This window comes from Pristiophorus japonicus, chromosome 15 (assembly GCF_044704955.1).
Source record: "Pristiophorus japonicus isolate sPriJap1 chromosome 15, sPriJap1.hap1, whole genome shotgun sequence".
Taxonomy (NCBI): Eukaryota; Metazoa; Chordata; class Chondrichthyes; family Pristiophoridae; genus Pristiophorus; species Pristiophorus japonicus.
The window spans coordinates 138,948,211-138,973,170 of NC_091991.1; the positions used below are offsets into that span (position 1 = coordinate 138,948,211).

The 24,960-nt window shown below is 43.2% G+C and overlaps 1 protein-coding gene across 4 annotated transcripts in view; it reads left to right on the forward strand.

The window, feature by feature from the left end:
- The window catches only part of mapk8ip3 (mitogen-activated protein kinase 8 interacting protein 3), a 255,509-nt gene extending 230,998 nt beyond the window's left edge, over window positions 1–24,511 (forward strand). For 3 of the 4 annotated variants that reach the window (XM_070900984.1, XM_070900985.1, XM_070900986.1), the window contains 5 exons: window positions 1,662–1,775; window positions 6,141–6,179; window positions 18,598–18,780; window positions 19,295–19,438; window positions 21,230–24,511. In XM_070900984.1, coding sequence (XP_070757085.1) covers window positions 1,662–1,775; window positions 6,141–6,179; window positions 18,598–18,780; window positions 19,295–19,438; window positions 21,230–21,345 — 596 coding nt within the window. In that variant the 3' untranslated portion in view covers window positions 21,346–24,511. The remainder of the gene's footprint in view (window positions 1–1,661; window positions 1,776–6,140; window positions 6,180–18,597; window positions 18,781–19,294; window positions 19,439–21,229) is intronic. The other variant, XM_070900987.1, reaches the window with a different exon arrangement.
- The last annotated feature ends 449 nt before the right edge of the window (window positions 24,512–24,960 follow it).

Consider the following 24,960-nt stretch of genomic DNA (forward strand, 5'->3'; position numbering starts at 1 on the left):
TTCTCCAGTCTTGGCAACATCCTTGTAAATCTCCTCTGTACCCTCTCTAGTGCAATCACATCTTTCCAGTATAGTGGTTACCAGAACTGTACACTGTACTCTAGCTGTGGCCTAACTAGTGTTTTATACAGTTCAAGCATAACCTCCCTGCTCTTATATTCTATGCCTCGGCTAATAAAGGCAAGTTTCCCATATGCCTTCTTAACTACTTATCTACCTGTCCTGCTGCCTCCAGGGATCTGTGGACATACACTCCAAGATCTCGCTGTTCTTCTACACTTCTCAGTATCCAATTTATTGTGCATTCCCTTGCCTTGTTAGCTTTCCCTAAATGCATTAGCTCACACTTCTTTGCCACTGTTCTGCCCACGTGACTAGTCCATTGATATCTTCCTCCAGTCTGCAGCTTTCTTCCTCACTATCAACCACACAGCCAGTTTTTGTATCATCTGCAAACTTCTTAATCATGTCCTCTACATTGAAGTCTAAATCATTGATACATACCACAAAAAGTAAAGGACCCAGCACTGAGCCCTGCGGAACCCCACTGGATACAGCTCTCCAGTCACAAAAACACCCATCGACCATTACCCTTTGCTTCCCGCCACTGAGCCAATTTTGGATCCAACTTGCCACTTTCCCTTGGATCCCCTGGGTTTTTACTTTTCTGTCCAGTCTGCGTGGGACTTGTCAAAAGTCTTGCTAAAATCCGTGTAGACTACATCAAACGCACTACCCTCATCAACCCTCCTTGTTACCTTCTCAGAAAATTCAATCAAGTTAGTTAGAATGACCTTCCCTTAACAAATCTGTCCTTGATTAATCTGTGCCTTTCTAAATGACGATTAGCACTGTCCCCCAGAATTTTTTCCAATAGTTTGCCCACCACCGTGTTAGGCTGACTGGTCTGTAATTACTCGGTCTATACCTTTCTCTTAAACAATGGTACAATGTTAGCAGTCCTCCAGCACCACGCTTGTAGCCAGAGAGAACTGGAAAATGATGGTGAGAGCCTCCCCAAATCCTCCCTTCTCTTAACAGCCTGCGATCCGGGCCTAGCGATTTTATCTACTTTCAAAGATGCTAACCCCTTAATACTTCCTAAATAGGAGTCAACACTGAACTGGGAATTTTGCAAGGGAGTTGGATATTCTACTGCTAAAGCCACTGTGTCCTGTGAATGGGAGGCCACAATATTGCCAGAGCTATCAGGTCCTTTAAATGGAAGGGAATTGTTGCATTGCTAGAATTTTTGGATTGTCCATTTTACACTTATTGTTGTATAGGGAAATAAGTTATGTTTATCTTTATGTAAAACAGTTCCAAAGACATGAATGAGTGAAGGTATAAATGCCCTGAATTTCCGTGGATAATTTCAGTGAAAGATCCTGGAGAAATGGTGTAAACGATCAATTTTAGCCGTTTATGCAGTTCCTCCGGGTATTCCACTGACCTCCTGCCAGAGAACCTCTGCAGAAAATCCAGATGAAAATCACCTGATTCTGTTTTTTTTATAGATTATATTCAAATTACTGCAGTGCTTCTTTCTTTTCTTGGGGGAGTTAAGTATTAAGATCCTGCTTCTTTCCATGTGCTGATATGAATTGTCTGGCTCTTTCTCTTTGTTAGCCAATTCTGAAATCCCTTGCTTTGTTTGACAGGTACTGGCAAATTGGGATTCTCTTTTGTGCGAATCACAGCTTTGCTTATTGGTGGAAACCGCCTTTGGGTGGGGACAGGAAATGGAGTAGTCATCTCTATCCCACTAACAGAAAGTAAGTTAACGAGGTCTGGCCAGGTTTATAATGGGATTTTCCGAATGAATACATCAGGTCTCTAAAAGATCTTTCACTGCTACACTAGGCCATTAAAAAGTAGTTACACCAATGAACCTTGGCTACAACCTTGGATCTGGAAACATTTTGACAGAAGATGTAAACATATGGAGGGTGATGGTGCTCCCTCTGTGTTATTTACTAACAGATGAGTCTAAATGTATGCTGTGTTCTCTTGAATATTTAAACAATCTGCTGCATTAATTTGTAACTTTATATTTGTTGGACATTTATGTGTGCTTAATAATTCATTTGCATGTCATATTTATATCATCCATGCATATTTCTGAGCAGGTGCTGCCAATACTTTTGATAGTTTCAGGTCTAAAAGCTGGTGATAATATTGGTGCTCTTCCAGACAAAGCCACACCACAGTGCATAAGGTAGCATCTGCTGCAGTAGATCCATTTGCATAGTTTATGGAAATTACATTAATCACTGGGATGGGAGTTTATCTGTGGGACTGTGCTTGGATGAGGCAGAATTTACCAATTAATTCAGCAACCAAAAATCCAGTGGTGATCCCAAAAGTTAAATGCAAGAGACCTACTGAAGAAACGTTAATGCTCTCCTCGTCTACAAATTTAATGATGTATAAAAAGATGAAATCTGTGTTAGTATTGGTGCTTAAAGGTAAAGCGTAACATGTAAAAAATATAATGATTACAGGCTATTAACTATTAATGTACAGAGTTGTAGCAAAGTGGGAACAATCCTCCAGGTGTAGAACGTTCTGTCAGAAAAGATTGGAGATCTAAAACTGGATAAAAGGCTCATCAAATGATATATGAACAAGTAATTTCACCCTAACAATTTCCTAATGCACAGTCACCAATTCACCAATACAAATGCAAACCAACTTCCTAATAATATGCAACCATACAAATTTAGTAGCATACTATTACATTGAGCTGGAATTTGCTGGAGCAGGACTACTCGCGGTTAGTTCGACTTTTTCCTGCACCCTTCAGCTCAAAAATGTTCTGCCCTGTAAGATGCTGGACGTGCGAATTGATAACGGCACAGCGAGGGCAACAAAGCATCTGGGACCTTGGTGAGTGACAGGACCAACAGTCTATCTCCTTAACCAATGAGAATAAAGGATTGAGAAATAAACAGAGGATGGACTGAGAAGGAGGGTGAATTAGAGTGGGTGAATTCAATGTCAAATCAGGTACAGAAAGAGAAATAAAGAGAGGAAAAGAAAGATTGGATTAAGAGAGAGAAAAAAAACAAAGGAAAAGCAAGAAATAAATGTAAAATTTTAAAATTTGACATTTTTTAAAATCTCCAACACCAATTCACTACCTGAAGGAATGAGACTCTACTCTTTTAATTGTTCATTTTCTAGGCCAGAGCGGTTGATTGAAGTCATTAACAATTATCACATCTTTAAAAGGGTACTTACACTTATTAATTGCTAGACATCACTTTCTGTGATGAGTTTAATGGGAAATTAATGTGCAAATGCAGCAACTTCATGAAACGGACGGGGAGGTTAAGTATGAGATGCCGATTTTGCGCAGCTAGCGGAAGAGCGGCGTAAATTGTTCAGCAACTTGTGGCGATTTGCAATTCACGGGGTAGCTCTTCCTTGCCACAAGTTGCTGCCAATTTACACATTAAGACACACGCCATTTTTTCAGTAAATTCTGGACATCAATTCAATGTCACGCATTACACTAAATTCACAGTAAGTCATGTACAGTCAGGGATACATAATCACACAAACCCAGCCTGTTTGAGTAAAACACTCATTATACCAGTCCAGTTATATATATATATAGTACTGGTGCATAATTATACAATTTTGGTAAGTTATTAATATTTCAAAACCGCTTTTAAACAAAATTATGAAGTTTGGACCAAGAAAAACGTTGATTATTTGAATGCAATTGTAGATCTGATTAATAGATCGCCTGTGTGAATGTGCGCGCGCGCTCTTTGTGTATATGTGTATTTCATGTTACTAATGATGATCTGGATTCCTTCTATATAATCTGCAGCTGTTTTAACAAAGGGATGATTTGTGATAGTTCTTGCTTGAAATGTGAACTACTTGAATTAACTATGACTGGTTGTGGCTGATAAATGGTCTGCATGTTTGATGTAAAATTCTTCAGATCCCACTCTTTTGTCTGAACAAAACAGATGATCTTTCTGAGTGACAGGTCTGCAATTGATTTATTCGTAGTACAGCTCAATCTAGATAAACTGGATGAAGGTATCATTCACTTGTCAAGAATTCTTCTGTTTGTATTTGTTTACCAGCATCATAGGAGTAAATGTCAAGTGTGCTGCACTTGGATCAATTATAAGTTTAATGTTAAAGGTGAAGATTGTCTTAGATCAGTAATATTCATGAAAGGCAGTGAGATGAAGAGAATACCCATTAATGCACAGATATATATTTAGACCCACCATACAGATATTCAACAATCTATTGAAATAAAACTAAAAGAATTGTAAAACATTCTTTAGAAAACTGTATTGTCAATTGAAAATACTCTCTTGGAGACACTGAAGAATACTTCACCTGCAAAAGAGCTGTTATTCCAGATAATATATGCAAGATATTTTCTTGTCTCCATCTGTGAAAAATGAGTGAGATGACTGCTCTTTAGCAGAGGGCATCAGCAATGAAGGTAACTGGCCGCATAATGTCATTGGCATTAGGGATCAATGGCCATTGGATATCAGGTGCAACAGTACAAGCAAATAATCTACATCCGCTGATACATAAATGGATAGATTAGAAGGCTGTAATTTTCAGACTGTACAGGGATAACACAATGCTTTATGTGTATTATAGACTAATGTGGAAAATAGAACAGCACTATAAGTGCACCTAATCAAAGGATTCAAGTGATGGGTAAACCATCAGAGTGAGGGTTGAGCAATTCATGAATGTTATCCTAATCCAAACTTTAACATATACGCTGGTGTCTGTTATTTTATCTAACAAATATATTCTCTGTGAAACCTTACTGTTGACTAGTACACAGTTTTCTGTGAGATCTCCTTGGTTTCTCATCATTCTGTGGACAATTTACGCACTAAAGAACATAATTACTACAGTTCTTTTGGGAACCAGTTGGGAATTGTTTTTTTTGGAACAAATCTAAACGCACCATATACTGCATGGTTTAAAGAATCAGAGGTGAGAACGGTCAGGACAGAGATCTGGCCTTAGTAGTGCAGTTGTTCTAATTAAAATTCAGATGAGAAGTAGGCCTTCAAAGCTAGAAAACTTACAGCATCACCCTTAAATACAGCATTCTCACTAGATTGGAAATGTTGACTTGAATCAATGTTTGTTAATAGTTGGAATGATATAAATGAATTGTATGGTTGGATCAGGTTTTGAGGATGGTATACTGGAATTTTATGTCTGGATCAATATTTGGAGTGAAAGAGAATGGAAGTATTACAATAGGATTTTGTGCTTGTACCAAGTTTGCATTGTTCACAGACTTGACAGCGCTCTATAATATGTTTCTTTTTATCCCTTTTCTTGCCAGTTTTCTCCCTTCCCTTCCTCCCCCGAAGACACTGATTCCTTCCTGATGTATGGCTTCCCGGCACTCTGTGGTACATGACCAAACCGACATGTGTGAGCCTCAAAGGCACATGCCAGCAGGCTAGTTGACTGGTGGTGGGACAAGTCCGATCCTGCCCTCACCAAACAGCAACATAAGCAGACTTCTAGCAGGAGTTGCTGGACAGTGATCAGGACTGGAAACCCTGGCTGCTTCCCCCTCCTTTTCCTAAAGATTCTGAGGCCGATTGCAGCACTTCCACCACTGCCTGAGCTGCGATCAGCTAAACCAGTGCAGAACAGTGAAATCTGAACCTTGTAGTACATGCCCATGTGATTTAAATTCACTGGTTATGTTTTTTAAAGTTTCCAATTAGATAATTGTAACCAAAAATGCATCTAGGCGATTTGGTTATTTAAGAAGCACATATTTACTTTGGCAGAGAGTGTTTTGCAGAGTAAAGTTTGTAATCAGTGAGATTAGAATGCCTGTCCTTTTTAGTTTCATTCCTATGCCTATTTTTGGGTCTAGGGGAATCGAGGGATATGGGGATCGGGCGGGAAAGTGGAGTTGCGGTCGATGATCAGCCATGATCTTATTGAATGGTGGAGCAGGCTCGAAGGGCCGTAGAGCCTACTTCTGCTCCTATTTCTTTTGTTCTTATCCCGTGGGTTCTCCCATTAACGGCCCTGTGTTGTCTGCTCTTCTTTCCCTCCCTCCACCCTTTCCTCTCTGAATCTTTTTTCTTCTGCCTTCCCTCTTCCAGCTGTAGTTTTGCACCGAGGTCAACTGCTGGGGTTCAGGGGTAAGTTCAAGAGCTGACTGTTTTGTTTTGGCTATGTCTTTTTTTTAAATCAATTTTTCCATCATGCCTCACACATCCTGCTTGCTTCTCATCTGTCAAGTTGTGCCTTTGTGCACTCATTTTTGTGATGTGTTATTCATACAAACCAATCCAGTAAATCCTGCATTGTTTTTTACCACTTGTTCCTTTGGAAAAAAAATCATAGGATTCCTTCCTCAGAATTTAAATGTGAAATTGCATTTTTCTCCGAGTTAATGTTGAAAATGCTATCAAATTCTTTTTAGGAATTAATTTTTAAAAATTTCCAGCATCAACCTGACTCAGCTCGAGCTCTCCTGGTTCAGATGGTGCTAACTGATCCAAACGCTGACCCGTAACATAAAGGCTTGGATTGAAATTAAGTTAGTCTAAATCAGGAGGCACTTTGTGGCTATTTATGTTTTTGCAGTTCACTCTAATATGTATAACATTAGAAATTACAAAATCATTGTAGTTATTGATAATGTGAATATTTTAAAAATGGAGAAGGCAGTCAGGTTAGTTCAACACCAGACTTAATTGGATTTCTCGAAGAGATGCAATACTCATTTTTCTTAGCAAGGTGCTGAATGACAGAAGGGGTGGAAATTGGACTGTTTCCGCCTCTGTTTGTGGCCCAGAGGAACGGTAATGGCGGCGTAATTGATTTCCGGGCGGGCGGCTAGCTTCCAGCTCCGGTGTCGGTTTTGCGGGGGCGCGGAGCAGTACCGCCGGGGAGAGGCGCGGTGGTGTGCAACGTCCCTGGTTGCGACACCATTCTGAAATTTGTTTTCTGGGGGACTCTCGTAGCGCCTTGTAGCGCACCCTAGTGGGACTGCCTGGAAAAGCGGGCGGCTCGAGATGTTCTGGCTGCGGTGGGGGAAGGAATGAAAACCTGAAGTAAGTGTGATTGTTGTTTTTTTTTTGCGATTTAGATTTGTGTGGGATGAGCAAGGTATTGGGAATGTTTTTGGTGGGTTTTTATTCCAATTTTTTTTTTCCAAACCCCTCTCAGGGCGCTCCGAGGCCGGCCCTTTAGCTCGGGATTTTCAGTTGCTCAGCCGGCCAAGTGCCCTAAGAGAGGTGTGGAACACCTCCCTTAGCGCTCTGCTCCACATTCAGGGCCCAGCTGATGCAAACCATTTCCCAGTACAAAGTTTACCGCCCTACCGCCATTAGTGCCCTAATTAGCCTTCAACCGAATTTCCACCCCATGGTATTTTACTGTAATGTTTGGTCCAGAGGGTTCTCACTGTACGTGGGAAGAGCAGACATGTCATAGAGTGTGAATTTCCCAGCCACATGGTGATGGGTCCGAGCCAGTATCGGAACATAGAACACCTATCTCCCAACCGAATGATCGTAGCTCTGAGTTCACGTGTGGTTGACACTTGAATTCACCAACTTGTGTGTGTGTTTCACAAGGCTGCCAGATGGAGACCCCCGCTTTGGCAGAAGCTCCATTTCTAGGAGAGAAAACAATTGTTATGATCAGGTCACCCAACACAACTCTTGTAACTAATTATAGACTAGCACCTACAGCAGCTATGAAGTAGTGTCTGGTTTGAACCATTCAACTAGCTGAGTGGTCATAAAATATCCAAATCTAAAACCATCTCCTCCTCCTGGCTGAGTGGAGCAATCCATTGTCTGGACGTATCCACTTTCACGACTGAATGGAATAGTCTGTAGTCCAGCTCTTCCTTCTGGTGTAATTGATTAGCCTTAGTCCAGACCACCTTTTTTCTGCCTGAGTGAAATTGTCAATAATTCAGACAGCCTTTCCTCACCGGCTGAATAGCGGGACTATTATGTAGATTTTTATCCTGTTACTAATGGGAGTTTAAAAAAAAGAAGCATATTACGAGGGGAAGCCTGTTTTGATATTTGCACTGTCTAGTTCTTTAGAAGCCAACAACAACTTGCATTTATATAGCGTCTTTTCACGAGCTTTATCCAACAAAATTTGACATAGCAACATAGGAGATATTAGGATAGATGCCCAAAAACTTGGTCAAAGAATATCTTAAAGGAGGAGAGCTAGACAGGCAGAGAGGTTTATGGAGGGAATTCCAGGGCTTCACGCCTAGGCAGTTAAAAGCACGGCCGCCAATGGTGGAGCGATTAAAATCGGGGATGCGCAAGATGCCAGAACTGGAGGAGATTTTCTAGGGTTGTAGGGCTGGAGGTGATTACAGAGATATGGAGGGGTGAGGCCATGATGGGATTTGAAAGCAAGGATGAAAATTATTAAATCGAGGTGTTGCTGGACCGGGAGCCAAAGTAGGTCAGCAACCACAGGAATGTTGAGTGAACAGGACTTGGTGCGAGTTAGGATAAAGGCTTAGTTTTGGATGAGCTCAAGTTTATGTAGGGTGGAAGATGGGAGGCCAGCCAGGAGAGCATTGGAATAGTCAAGTCTAGAGGTAACAAATGAGGGTTTCAGAGGCAGATGAGCTAAGCCAGGGGCGGAGTGGGACGATGTTACGGAGGTGGCAGTAGCGATCTTGATGATGGAGTGGATGTGTGGTCAGAAGCTCCTCTCGGGGTCATATTCGACACCATGGATGTGAACCGTCTGGTTCAGCCTCAGACAACTGCTTTGAGTGCTGTTGAGGGGGATGACTCATCAGGAGTGGGCAGCAGCAGCCAAGTTCATGGCACCGTGGCTGGCTCTGTTGCACAGGAGGGCAGGAAAAAGAGTGGGCGAGCGATAGTGATAGGGGATTCAATTGTAAGGGGAATAGATAGGCGTTTCTGCGGCCGCAACCGAGACTCCAGGATGGTATGTTGCCTCCCTGGTGCAAGGGTCAAGGATGTCTCGGAGCGGGTGGAGGACATTCTAAAAAGGGAGGGAGAACAGCCAGTTGTCGTGGTGCACGTTGGTACCAATGACATAGGTAAAAAAAGGGATGAGTTCCTACGAAATGAATTTAAGGAGCTAGGAGCTAAATTAAAAAGTAGGACCTCAAAAGTAGTAATCTCGGGATTGCTACCAGTGCCACGTGCTAGTCAGAGTAGGAATCGCGGGATAGCTCAGATGAATACGTGGCTTGAGCAATGGTGCAGCAGGGAGGGATTCAAATTCCTGGGGCATTGGAACCGGTTCTGGGGGAGGTGGGACTAGTACAATCCGGACGGTCTGCACCTGGGCAGAATCGGAACCAATGTCCTCGGGGGAGTGTTTGCTAGTGCTGTTGGGGAGGAGTTAAACTAATATGGCAGGGGGATGGGAACCAATGCAGGGAGATAGAGGGAAACAAAAAGGAGGCAAAAACAAAAGACAGAAAGGAGATGAGGAAAAGTGGAGGGCAGAGAAACCCAAGGCAAAGAACAAAAAGGGCCATTGTACAGCAAAATTCTAAAAGGACAGAGGGTGTTAAAAAAACAAGCCTAAAGGCTTTGTGTCTTAATGCAAGGAGGATGAATTAACTGTGCAAATAGATGTTAACAAATATGATGTGATTGGGATTACGGAGACGTGGCTCCAGGATGAGCAGGGCTGGGAACTCAACATCCAGGGGTATTCAACATTCAGGAAGGATAGAATAAAAGGAAAAGGAGGTGGGGTAGCATTGCTGGTTAAGGAGGAGATTAAGGCAATAGTTAGGAAGGACATTAGCTTGGATGATGTGGAATCTATATGGGTAGAGCTGCAGAACACCAAAGGGCAAAAAACGTTAGTGGGAGTTGTGTACAGACCTCCAAACAGTAGTAGTGATGTTGGGGAGGGCATCAAACAGGAAATTAGGGGTGCGTGCAATAAAGGTGCAGCAGTTATAATGGGTGACTTTAATATGCACATAGATTGGGCTAACCAAACTGGAAGCAATACGGTGGAGGAGGATTTTCTGGAGTGCATAAGGGATGGTTTTTTAGACCAATATGTCGAGGAACCAACTAGGGGGGAGGCCATCTTAGACTGGGTGTTATGTAATGAGAAAGGATTAATTAGCAATCTCGTTGTGCGAGGCCCCTTGGGGAAGAATGACCATAATATGGTGGAATTCTGCATTAGGATGGAGAATGAAACAGTTAATTCAGAGACCATGTGTTGGGGAAATTGATGGGATTGAAGGCCGATAAATCCCCAGGGCCTGATGGACTGCATCCCAGAGTACTTAAGGAGGTGGCCTTGGAAATAGTGGATGCGTTGACAGTCATTTTCCAACATTCCATTGACTCTGGATCAGTTCCTATGGAGTGGAGGGTAGCCAATGTAACCCCACTTTTTAAAAAAGGAGGGAGAGAGAAAACAGGGAATTATAGACCGGTCAGCCTGACATCGGTAGTGGGTAAAATGATGGAATCAATTATTAAGGATGTCATAGCAGTGCATTTGGAAAGAGGTGACATGATAGGTCCAAGTCAGCATGGATTTGTGAAAGGGAAATCATGCTTGACAAATCTTCTGGAATTTTTTGAGGATGTTTCCAGTAGAGTGGATAAGGGAGAACCAGTTGATGTGGTATATTTGGACTTTCAGAAGGCGTTCGACAAGGTCCCACACAAGAGATTGATGTGCAAAGTTAGAGCACATGGGATTGGGGGTAGTGTACTGACATGGATTGAGAACTGGTTGTCAGACAGGAAGCAAAGAGTAGGAGTAAATGGGTACTTTTCAGAATGGCAGGCAGTGACTAGTGGGGTACCGCAAGGTTCTGTGCTGGGGCCCCAGCTGTTTACACTGTACATTAATGATTTAGATGAGGGGATTAAATGTAGTATCTCCAAATTTGCGGATGACACTAAGTTGGGTGGCAGTGTGAGCTGCGAGGAGGATGCTGTGAGGCTGCAGAGCGACTTGGATAGGTTAGGTGAGTGGGCAAATGCATGGCAGATGAAGTATAATGTGGATAAATGTGAGGTTATCCACTTTGGTGGTAAAAACAGAGAGACAGACTATTATCTGAATGGTGACAGATTAGGAAAAGGGGAGGTGCAAAGAGACCTGGGTGTCATGGTACATCAGTCATTGAAGGTTGGCATGCAGATGCAGCAGGCGGTTAAGAAAGCAAATGGCATGTTGGCCTTCATAGCAAGGGGATTTGAGTACAGGGGCAGGGAGGTGTTGCTACAGTTGTACAGGCATTGGTGAGGCCACACCTGGAGTATTGTGTACAGTTTTGGTCTCCTAACCTGAGGAAGGACATTCTTGCTATTGAGGGAGTGCAGCGAAGGTTCACCAGACTGATTCCCGGGATGGCGGGACTGACCTATCAAGAAAGACTGGATCAACTGGGCTTGTATTCACTGGAGTTCAGAAGAATGAGAGGGGACCTCATAGAAACATATAAAATTCTGACGGGGTTAGACAGGTTAGATGCAGGAAGAATGTTCCCAATGTTGGGGAAGTCCAGAACCAGGGGTCACAGTCTAAGGATAAGGGGTAAGCCATTTAGGACCGAGATGTGGAGGAACTTCTTCACCCAGAGAGTGGTGAACCTGTGGAATTCTCTACCACAGAAAGTTGTTGAGGCCAATTCACTAAATATATTCAAAAAGGAGTTAGATGAGGTCCTTACTGCTAGGGGGATCAAGGGGTATGGCGAGAAAGCAGGAATGGGGTACTGAAGTTGAATGTTCAGCCATGAACTCATTGAATGGCGGTGCAGGCTAGAAGGGCCGAATGGCCTACTCCTGCACCTATTTTCTATGTTTCTATGTTTCTATGAATGGAGTCGGTGGCTAGGGAATGGAGTTTGTGACAGAACCGAAGACAATGGCTTTGGTCTTCCCAATATTTAGTTGGAGGAAATTTCTGCTGATCCAGACAAGCAGTTTGATAAATCAGAGACAGTGGAGGGGTTGAGAGAGGACGTGGTGAGATAAAGCTAGGTATCGTCAGCATACATATGGAACCTGACATGTTTTCGGTGGGGCAGCATATAAATCAGAAATAAGACGGCATAAAGGATTACCACAAACACCTGTATATCACCTTCCTGGTTGAGTGAAGTCTGCCTGGTTGAAGTGTCACCTGTCTGGTTGCTTGATACGAGACTCCCAAAGCAAGCGCTCTACTCGGAACTCCTACACAGCAAGCGATCCCCAGGTGGGCAGAGGAAACGTTTCAAGGACACCCTCAAAGCCTCCTTGATAAAGTGCAACATCCCCACCGGCACCTGGGAAAACTAAGACCACCCTAAGTGGAGGAAGAGCATCTGGGAGGGCATTGAGCACCTAGAGTCTCGTCGCTGAGAGCATGCAGAAACCAAGCGCAGACAGCGGAAGGAGCGTGCGGCAAACCAGGCTCCCCACCCACCCTTTCCTTCAACCACTGTCTGTCTCACCTGTGACAGAGATTGTAGTTCCCGTATTGGACTGTACAGTCACCTGAGAACTCACTTTTAGAGTGGAAGCAAGTCTTCTTCGATTTCGAGGGACTGCCTATGATGAGTGAAGTAGTCCATGGTCCTTTGTGGTTAAAATGTTCTCCATTTTATAGTGACCTACAAGTAAATTAAATGGTGGCCACACATAGTGCGTTAGATGGTAGTTCTGTTAAACCATGTTGTAGAGTTGTAGGATACAAATTTACTTTCACAGTTCCATTGCACCCAATTCCCTACACTGAGCTCCTGGGTATTTGGGAGAGGCCAAACAGAGGAGAAGTGCTTTTCTGTCGAAAGAAAATAAATCATTGATGGCTAACCCTAGGCTGCTGTTTGTATACCAAACAGTAATAGAGGCAAAGGCATGTAAACAGGTCACCTCACTGCCTGGCTGGATAAAGGTCCATGATACAGATGGATGTGTAAAGGACAGGAAGAACAGTTTTGAAAAAGGTTAAGGCATTGAAACATTTAACAAGTGGATGGCTTAAGACATTAAATCTTTGAAGCAGAAATGTAGTCAATAGCATTTAACTTCTAACTCAATAATATTGCATTACTCATCCTGCAGCTTAATGAGTCTGCCTAATCTTTATCAGTGCACTCACAAATGAGATGCAACTCACAAAGCTACTTGTGCATTTTCCATCTTTTTCTCTAACAGTGCTAATATATATAAAATTAATATTAACCATAAATATTCCATAAAGGTGATGCATTGATGTATTTCTCATGATGACAGCTACGTTATAGGATCTGGTTTATAAAGAAAGTCTTAGAATTGTTTTGTGGTATAATATAATATGGTATGTTCTCGTGGTTTTCCCACCACAATCTCCATGAGGTGCTTGCTTTGTGAGGCAAGTTTAGTTAGTACTTCAATGAGGTCTAAGTTGACTTTTCCCTTCAGTAGCTCAGTCTTAAGGAGCTTTGTTTTCCCTGTCCCCCTCCAGAATCTCAGCGAGGTGACTTTAGTTAACTACCAGCTGCAGCTTCTCATTTCACACATATTTAAGCCATTGTCATTATTTCCTTTTGAGACTTTATTTCTCTGGGTGTGGTGGGGGTGGGGTTGGCAGAGCATCAGCTTGGCCTGGTGGGCAGTGATTTTGCCTCGGGATCAAAAAAATGTGGGTTTGAGCCCCATATCCGTGTTTGACCTCGTGGTCTCTGAAATGGAACTCATGACTGTGGTACAAAGGGAATGCTGCATTGTCATTCATGCCATCCTTTGGTAAGATGTTGAACCAAGGTACCATCTGCCTGCTTCAGTGGTTTGGATGAACATTAAAGCTCATCCCCTATTTGAAGAGAAATAGGAAACTCATTGAACTAGTATCATCAAAGAATAAACCATGTTGCTAGTTCATTTATCTGATTGTTCTTTATGGAATCTGGTTGCTCCTTTTGTCAGTAAAGCAGTTCAAAAATAATTAGTTGTGCTGCTTCAATGTGATAAGGCACTATATAAATGCAGACATTATAATTATTTAGTAGTAGTTGATATTCCTGAACTTTAAAAGCTGTAAAGAGGAATTCATAATTTTATTGCATGCAATGCTCAGACAGTTGATAATGTAAAACCACACTGGGGACTGGTGACCAATTGTCTGTGACACTGTGCGTTCACCCCTGGATCCTCAGTTTCATTCCAGCCTACACTGTCTAATTGATTTTTTTTTAAGCTAGCTATAAGGATTGTATATGAAATGCTTTTGTAAGCAGTCTTAGCTAGTTCTTAAAATAGTCCACAGTTTTAGCACAAATTAGCACTAAATTGGTCAGTCTCAGAGAGGCCATAAAGATCACTGGTCTGAGAAATTGAAAAATTCACACAAGCAGAATGAGGTGCTCTTCTGAAACTTGGGGTGAAGCGCAGGAACAAAGATAAAAGTCCAGGATAAGAAAAGGCCAATCAGAGAGGGCAGAGCACTGGATGTGGCTCATTCTACACCTGACTCAGACAGCTTCCGATTAGCATCCAGGACGACACTACTGGACACAGAGAGAAAGTTGCATGCTTGGGGATAATTGCAGACGAATGACCCTTAACTACAGGCACATCTGGTATTGGAACCATTATACCAAATGGAACATATTATTTAATGAGATTGTTTGGTGATGATGTTAGGTGTCTAATTTCCCAGTACTGAAGTCCCTCACACAAAAATGTATCAAATCTATAAATATAATGTAGAGAGACCTGTTTGGTGCTAAGCATTTGAAGAGTTAATAATTAGTCATACTGAGTGTTCAGAATTAATAGTGTCACATCACAGGGTTTAATAATTTGACCTCTACCATCTTTAGTGCCCAGCAGGACTCTTTCCTTTGGTAGACTGGATTGTGTGCAGTGGATTTTCTCATTCATTGGGTAGTATTTTCCCTTGGCGTATTGATCTCAATACCAGATGTGCCAATAGTTAGTGGGTATTTGCCTCCAGTTATCTCCAAATGTGCAAATGTTCTTCCATATAGAGCAGGGCCATTCTAGATGCCAGTCAGAATGTGTCTAAGAAAACCCAGCAGCGGTTGAGCCCACCTGTGTTCTTGAGCAGTAGCTAGGTTAGTTCTGGATTTCCTATAGACCTGCTCTCTGATGTAATGTGCATTGGTCTGTGGGATGGCTCCTTGGTGCAAGGTGAGAATGCTTACCCACAAGAATACATTCTAGCCTGGTAGGAAGTTTTCAAATATTTTTCATATTTCATAGGGTGTATTCAACGTACCCGTCACACTATCCTCCTCTTAGTGCAATGTTTTCAAGATGCATAATACAGGAAAGAGGAGGAAGGGGGGGGGGAGGAATCTGAATTTAGTGGATTTGCTGGCCACATACATTGTACATACTCAATTGATATTGGCTGAAGGGGAAATCATGGCTGCAGTGTCAACTGAGGTTTATGACCTTCTGATAGTGCTTTGTAAGGGAGTATCTCCAAACTTCAGAAAACAAATAGAATTGATTAGAGGTTTGGATCACTTACAAAACTGCAGTTTTGTGAAGTAGACTGAAAGTGAAGTTTTTTTTTACACTTTTCCAGTTCTGCTCTTGATACCGAGAAAATGTTAGAGCATCAAGATAGTATTTATCTTTTAGACTTTATTTTATCTAAAACATTCCCAGATATATCTGCCAGGTACTACCTAACCCCCCAAATATTGTAAAAATAATTAAAGCTCACTATAATATTGCAATTTTCAGATAGTTAAGTGATTTTGTGTGGTATAAATGCTAAAATGGAAAGAGATTTGAGTTTCCCATTGTCCATGTGAGGCTTGGAGATGCTTCCTCAACTGACTGCATGCATGGCTGTATAAAGAGTGATGTCCATTATGAAGTCGCTGTACAGCACACAGGGCTCTCTGGGGTTTCTCTGCCATCTGTTTGCATGTTGCACGTTAGTTTGAGCTGTGTTGTTTGGGATCACAGTGCCCATTATGGGTTTCACACTATAATGAAACCTGTATATTCCAATGTCACTGAGTCAGAATCAATTGAGTCATTTATGGGAGCTAGTTATCATTATCTTATTGGTGGCATTAGTCTTGTAATGCACATCTTGGTTTACTTATTCCATTTAACCTAATTTTACCTACAAGAAGGCTTAAATTAATAAACTGAGTTATATCAAAATGCCTGTCGCAACAAAATATGACCACATATTTACACCACTCCCAACCCTTCCCACGCCAAGCAACACTCATTTACCCCAACCATTTGCTGGCCATTAACAACATTTCTATCCACATTGCTACATTTCCTCTTATACCATATGTCTGAATATTTCTAACAAGCTTCATGTCAGACACCTTATCAAACTCCTTCTGAAAATTCACTGCATTCCCTTTAACTATCCAATCGGTCACTATTTCAAAAGACTGCTGGAGCAAGAGGGCGACTGGATTGGACGTCACCAAGATCCAGGTCGATGATTGAAGCATGGGCAGGTACAACAGGAGCAGCGAGGTCGGGGTGAAGGAGCGGTGAGAGATTGTAGAGGGACGTACGTGATCCAGGAGAGGCGAGGGCCCAGGGGCAGCATGGGTCAGCCCAAACTGCGATATGTGTGCGCACTAGGTCCGTGCAGCAGAGCTGGTCTCCAGTCGTCTTGTCAATCCTTGCCACTGGACCAAGACCAAGCTGTGTCAAGCCCGTGTGGCAGCTGGTGTGCAACGGCCACCACATGTTTTTAAAAAATCCACGCACAGGCATCTTCCACCCTTCAACATGTATTTCGGGACCTGGAATATTAGGTCCTTCATTGAAACACCTGTGAACTTTTTGGCATGGAAGCAAGTCATCCTTGATTCAAGGGACTGCCTATGATGATGATGACTTCAAAAGACTATTACATTTGTTAGACCCAAATTGCCTTTAACGAGTCCGTGCTGGCTACCCTTGAAAAATGCTCACTAATTTTATCTTAATGGATCCCAAGAGTTTGCCCATAATTGACGTTGGACTAATTGGTCTGTAGTTACCCAGTTTATCCTTCTCTCCTTTCTTGAACAAGGATGTTACATTGGCTGCTCTCACAGTCCAACAGTATAATTTTCATTTTTAACGTTTGAAAAACTTAGGCTATTCTTTGCCGTATCACTGAAGATTGGTGTTACTGTGATACAGGTGCAGCATCGAAAATCCGGAGTTCCGGAACGATCAGTGGCAAGGTCGTCCGGAATCTGTAAAATGTTCCGGAATCCGGACTCGCCGACCTCGCCCCCACTACCCTTACCTCGCCGCTGCTCGCCTCGCCCCACTCGCCCCCACTACCCTTACCTCGCCGCTGCTCGCCTCGCCGACCTCGCCCCCACTACCCTTACCTCGCCGCTGCTCGCCTCGCCCCACTCGCCCCCACTACCCTTACCTCGCCGCTGCTCGCCTCGCCGACCTCGCCCCCACTACCCTTACCTCGCCGCTGCTCGCCTCGCCCCACTCGCCCCCACTACCCTTACCTCGCCGCTGCTCGCCTCGCCCCCACTGCCCTTACCTCGCCGCTGCTCGCCTCGCCCCACTCGCCCCCACTACCCTTACCTCGCCCCACTCGCCCCCACTACCCTTACCTCTGGGTGGGCCCACCCGGACAGCTCCTCCTCCTCGGCGGGGCCCACCCAAACACCACCTCCACGGCGGGGCCCACCCAAACACCACCTCCGCGGCGGGGCCCACCCAAACACCACCTCCGCGGCGGGGCCCACCCAAACACCACCTCCGTGGCGGGGCCCACCCAAACACCACCTCCGTGGCGGGGCCCACCCAAACAGCTCCTCTTCGGTGGGGCGCCACCCGAACAGCTCCGACTCCACGGCGGGGCCCACCCAAACACCACCTCCGCGGCGGGGCCCACCCAAACACCACCTCCGCGGCGGGGCCCACCCAAACACCACCTCCGCGGCGGGGCCCACCCAAACACCACCTCCGCGGCGGGGCCCACCCAAACACCACCTCCGCGGCGGGGCCCACCCAAACACCACCTCCGCGGCGGGGCCCACCCAAACACCACCTCCGTGGCGGGGCCCACCCAAACAGCTCCTCTTCGGTGGGGCGCCACCCGAACAGCTCCGACTCCACGGCGGGGCCCACCCGAACACCTTCTCCTCCTCGGCGGGGCCCCACCCAACAACCTCATCGACGGGGCCGGCCAGCCCGAATAGCTCCTTGGCGGGGGGCACCCCCTGCCCCTTTCTGATTTTCCGAAATCTGAAAATACCCGAACCTGGGCTCGGGTACTTCCGAACTCGTGACGTCAAAGATGATCGAAAGTCTGGAAAAGCCCGGAATCCAGAACAGCCTCGGTCCCCAGGGTTCCAGATTCTCGACGCTGCACTTATATTCATAACATTTGTGAAAGAGTTGCTGAATTTTTGAAATTCCAGGGATGAAGTGGGAAATTTGTTAAAACTTCGAGGTGATACCCAGGCATACTCAATGTTAATGGCAGTTTACATTTCTAAAGTTGAGTTATCAAAACAGGTTTCAGTATAATGTGAATTGCTGTGCTTTCAACTTTGTGAAAAGTTAGTCTAATTCTAAAATGGTATCACTGTTGTATTTGTTGCAGCCAATAAGACCTCGCCAACTGGCAGTGAAGGAAACCGTCCTGGTGGAGTGATCCGCGTATACGCCGATGAGAGCAGTGACAAGGCCTCGATTGGCAGCTTCATCCCATATTGCTCCATGGCTCAAGCCCAGCTCTGCTTCCATGGGCACAGGGATGCTGTCAAATTCTTTGCGTCTGTGCCAGGTAAGTAACCTGACTAAAGAACTATTCTTTTTTTCATGGTGATGGCCACGTGTTGTAATATCTAAAAGAGTTTTTGAAGTACTCCGTTCCTATGATTTTTTTCTTCTTATGGGAAAGTTGAGCTATTCAGCACAATATGGCAGATAATGTTCTGAAGTTCTGGATCAATTCCCTTATAGGTGGTGCGGACACCTACCCCTTTTATGATAATTACCCTCGCCCCAGGATTTGGGATGAGATCAGGACCCGGGTAGAGGGAGGCTGGAAATCCCTGCACTGTCACTTCAGGTGGCGCAGTGGGTGTGGATTTTCCAGGCCAAACTCACTTAACATCCAGCACCCCAAGGAACAGCTCCATGATCATTGTCCTACTGAAATGAAAATCCTAAACTGTTGCATTCTGTGCTATCTGCAACCGTTCCTCAACACAATCATGGACTGTTGTGTTTTAGGCTGAATGTGAGGGCTGTTTTCTAACTCTGTATTTAGTGGTGTTTGTGTCTTGTTCTGGTAGGTAATGTTCTTGCAACATTGAATGGCAGTGTGTTGGACAGCCCTACAGAGAATCCAGGACCCACAGCACCTGAACAGGAGGAGCGGAAGCTGCAGCCTGTTTTGGTGCTTAGCGGAGGAGAGGGCTACATTGACTTTAGGATTGGTAAGTCAGACTTCTTAGCATAGAAAAAATCCTTTGATTAACAAAGCATTCTTTGCTCCATTCTGTTCCTATCTATCTATTAACTCCTCCTGCTTACACAATCCTGTTCACTTTAATGTACTAACTCATGCTACTCAGACCATCCTGTTCACTTTGTCTTGTCAACTTGCCCAATTCACACTGTCCTTCACACTCCATCCTGCACACAACACATGCTAACACTCGCTCACATTTTGTCATACTTACATTTTCCATGTAATTGTAACACTTCATCTTATTTTTTAAACAAAAAGCCCAATTGTCATAATATAAAGCTAGAAATTACTGTTGCTGATATCATATGGATGTTTGTATCCCTTTCCTATCAATACTATTTTAACTGAGGTATTAACTCATAATTTTCAGGCCATAATAATTTGACATTTCAGAATGTCTTGTATACTTGATATCAGCATACCTTCGTGACAGAGTTTACAACCTGCACAGAAAATACTAGAACTATAATGTCATTATAGTGTTTACTAATGTCCTTTAGGGAAGGAAATCTGCTGCTCTTGTCTGGCCTACATGTGACTCCAGACCCACAGCCCTCTGAAATGGGAAGTAATTCAGTTAAGGGCAATTAGGGATGGGCAATAAATGCTGGCCTTGCCAGCGACGCCCACATACCATGAATGAATTTTTAAAAAAATTAATTCTCCAGTTTCTCAGTCTACAACATAGATCATTTTGCAAATTGCCACCTTTAGAAAAGCTGCAGCCTGCGTTAGTGCTGAGTGGTGGAGGGCGATAGATGGTATTGTGTATTTTTGTAATTATTAAGGTGGGCTGACAGTACTGTGGAACTGAGTGTACATTCTGTTAATTAGCTATAGTGTGAATCAGCTGCAGTACGAAACTCCTGATTAAATTACTCAGTAAGTAAGTGTACCTAAACCTCAGACCCAGAAAGTCTGTTTCTCATGAAATCAGTATTACTTCTGAGAGATTTGGGGCCCGAACTTGGTGGAAATTAAGTTCCGCCAAAAGGACCCCCGAGATACCGGACGGTAAAAAAAAGTCCCGGCGGCAAAAAAGGGACTTACGCCGTGAATCTGGGCGGCAGCAGGCGGGAGCTCCCAATCTCGGCAGCAAATGCAATCCTCACCAAAGTGCCATCAAGGATTGAGTTGGGCCCAGGGAGGGGGGAGCACATAAAAATACAAATTTACACAAGAAACAAACCCCTGGAATACCTTCAGGGGACCCCATCCACATAAATCGCTGGAAAAAAAATAAAAGAAGTTCACTAACCATTTTTTGCAGGTCTTCATACTTACCGTTGGGGTTAGACCTGCCTCCGCGCAGTGGTCCTTCCCTCTACTGCCACCGACTCCCGCCCAGAGGAATCTGCCAGCTCGGCGAGCGGGAGGACACTTACGCGCCTTGTCTGCTAGCAGCCATCAGCAGGCAGTTCCCAGCGGTCCTCCCCCCTCCCCACTGGCGGGAGACCTAGTGTAAACTGGCACCGAGGGGAGACCACCGAAAAAACTAAGTTCAGACCCTAGGTGACTTAGCATAAATGACACTAACTTTCAGGGTGGTTTAGTGCAATGACTTATGTCCACAAGGAATTGACTAAGCCTGTTCAGAGTTAAGACTCTTAATAGGAAATAGAAATTCATTTTCATCTACTTCTGCCCTGGGTTGGAATTAGAATCATCCCCCCCCCCCCCAGCCTCCTCTTTGTCCCTATGTGTCCATCTGTAGCTGTACACATTTCTCTTTCACTCAATAACTCTTTCTGTACAGGTGACGGTGAGGATGATGAGACAGATGAAAGTTTGCCTGATGGAATCAGACCGGCCCTCTCCAAAGCAGAACGAAGTCACATCATCGTCTGGCAGGTGTCCTATGTTCCCGAATGAGATGTCACTACCACAAAACTCACCCCAAGCACCTACACATCATCTGTATGTACATATAAAATTCCCTGCATTGTACTTGTCCATGAAGAAAGCCTCTCAAAATCTAAAAATTCTGTAGCATTTCCATGGTATCTCCACTTTGGAATTTGTCATTTGTGGAAATTTGCAACGGACAGTCCAGCACCTTTTGGATTCAATTTGAAAATGAAATGAAATGTGAAAATCATTTAGGAATAGCTAGCACCGGCTTTTTGGAGTCTGAATCCTTATTCACCTCTTAACAGAATTTGTTGCTGTTACAAGCACATGCCTTTATAATTAACCTGTTCTTAAAACATTGAACTGACTCTAAGGATGCAACCATGATGCATGCCAGGTGGTGGAGGAAGTAATGTCATAAGGCAACTTTTCATGTCTGTTCATGTACCCATCACTTAAAAGTTTATTTATGTTTAAAAATAGGATTTAATTTCTTTCTTTCATAAGTCAAACCTTATCCTCCAAAATGTTTTATCAAAAAATCATTGCTAATAATGTTCACACTTAAACAGCCACCTGCAGCGTTACTTCACTCAGCTGAGTGTCCCATGAGGTCCTGCAACTGCAATGGAACCCAAATGACAGGTAGTGTAAGAGGGCTGGAAAGATGGGTAAATGTTTTCAAAAACAATATTATGGGTGCAATAAAGTGGAGAGATAGAGACGTGGAGACTGAGAATAGACATGGCTCTGTTCCTAATGTTCAAGGATGTCACTGATGTTCAGTGACACAGGGAAGTGTAACCACTTTTCAAAACCCTTTTAACCCACCAATTTATAGCTACCCATTCATTCACATTATAGGCAGTGCTAGTGAGGATGTTATTTCTTAAGGGGGAAGAAGCACATTCTCCTTCAGAAAGGGTTTCTGCGCATGGCTCTGAGGAGTGAATTTCTACCAGAGTTCATTGTAGCTGTCAGCGTTCTAGTTGGCAATCTAAGGATTTGGTGGAGCCTGCTATTACCTGCTTTAATGTGTAACGATATCTGAACAGATAGGAAACTATGAAATTTCAACAGGATGCATTCATCATATATTTCAAGATGTCATTGGGTTTTGCAAAAATTTTGGAGCAAGATGACCGGGATTAAAAAAAAATGGCTGCCTCCTTCAATTAACCATTTTGATCAGTGAATTTCCTTTGTGAAATATACATCTTTGTTTTTTAAGTGGTTATATTTCTGTTGGGATAAATAGAATTACTTTTAGAGGTCAACTGTAGCAATGAAATAAAAACAAGATCTTGGACATTGGCGGTATAATTTTCTGGAAGGGTTCCTTTTCTGGATAGATCTATGGATGGGTAGCTAAGTTAAGCGTAAGACTGCAGCAAATATCTTGAGTTCACCTGGGCTTTGAGCCCACCTGGATGGACATTCAGTGACCAAAAGGAAGTGTAGAAAAACATTTCAGTATTCATCAGCGACCTGTTTGTCATCTACATTTTCACCGTGATACAGAAAAATGCATTGTGAACCTTCATGATATTCCAGTATTGAAACATTGAGTGAGGTACCATATGCTTTGAAGTTTCTTTTTACTTGCTCCCAGTTGTCCTTTAGAAAAGTGAAATGGTCTCTTAAGTAAAAGCAGAGCAAATCTAAAAGTGTTTTTGGTCAGGGAGGACTGGCAAGGACAATAGTTACATAGCAAAGTATTCAAAAATACTTCCTAGCATATCTACAATCAGTCCTTACTATTTTTGTGATGATAGTGTGTCCCAGTAGTTTTAGCAATATAAAACTCATTTTGGACTAGAAAGGCTGGTAGCTTTAGTATAGGTCTTAGTCACCTTCCTCAGATTAAGTAAGTTAAAGAGGGTATCAAAGTGCAAATTGTAAACAGTCTGTTCAGAAGAAAAAATGGGTTCAAGGGAGCAAATGGCACTTGTTGATCTGTACTTTCTTTCACAACCTTAAACTTTGTGAGTTAGATGGTGTGCTACCCTGGGAGGCAGGAAGAGACCAAACAGAATTAGGGAAGAGGACTTATCAACAGATGACTGCTGACCAATGCACTGAAAGTGGCCATGGGGAAGATTGCATCCTTGCCTCCAGGCTAAAGGACAGCACAGAGGCAGTAAAACATTAGGAGACAACCTGGAGCAAGATTGAAAGATAAAGCATTTAATTAAGTATGTTATTTGATAGGGACAGTGAGTTTTATCAGTTTCTGTTTGAGCCATGTGGGAATATTAAGAATTGCACATAAGAACTGAGTGACTACTGCGACCTGCACACATCATCTGTGGGTATGTCTGAATCAGCTGTGCTAGGGTATAATAGGAACACTTTGAGTGTGGAGTTACAGAGATCCTTTTTTAATTTGACATTGTACATATCCTTGAATACACGTTATAAATGTTGTTAGTGAAATCAAAGCCTTTACATACTGTAATTCTTCAGTATATGTATGTCCATATGATAACACACCACCCTCAGAGTATTCCACACCTACACCTTTCTTCCTCAGTGTAATGCAGGTAATAACAAGGTCATTTTGACCAGCAACAAGAAGAAAGCTGATCAGTTCAGTCATTTTCATCTTTCTGGCAAAGATATAAAGTAGGAATGAGCAAATCTTGAATGGAGCTGGCAGTAAAGTATGGTAGTGGAGTTCAGAGGGGACACAAAATCAATGACAGAAATTGGAGAAAATGTGCCTGCTCTTTTTCAGAATAACTCATTAACAGGTTCACAGCAGGGTGGGATGAATGACGTTGGTTTGGAAATCAGCAAGTATCTGATTTTTCCTCTGGCTACAAGAGTGCATTATATTTGAAACTTATATCTGGTTCCTCTCTTGGGTAGGTAATCATTTTTCATGGTCCACAGATTATGGCTCCTCTGGGCATCCAGACCATGTCCTCTGCCAGTTGCAATTTGAGGTTCTTCTCTTGTCATGTAAAGTATCTCTTGTGTATTTCAGTCTCGAGAGAGAGATTCTGCACTGTAAACTCCTGTACAAAACGCTGCCTGGTGTATAATGAAAAGGTCGGGTTGGGTGTACAGAGAGGGTTGGATGGTGTAAGGATATGTTCTGAGCTATTTTCCCTGTGCAATGTAATTAACTTAACTAACATGTAATTGTTCCATATGTAATAAACATATTCACATCATAAAATAATCACGTGGTTGCAGTATTCATTAACCAGTTGAAACAAGTGCCTCACTTCAAATTGCTCACTGTTGAAGCTGCCTCTATGCAAACTTAGATAAATGACCAATGCCAACATATATAGTTCTGTGGCATGAGGTAGATTACAAATGCTTTTCAACCCAACTCAATGTGATGGCCATGGTCTGGGCATTGCTAACACAGGACATTGAATGTTTCAGATCGGCTTTGGCAAATACCAATTCATTTGAATTATTTTCTGAGTTATTATGCTGGCTTCACTTGCAGTCCTATTCAGATTTGATTAGTAGAGTCACAAAACTTTTTATTTTCAGTTATCTGTGAAGTTTTAACCTTTGGCTGCAGTCACAATTCTTGGAATGACGTTTAAGCTCTACATATCATGGCAAGGTAAAATATGCAGACAACTATGCAAATTCTGCTTTTTAAAAAAAAAC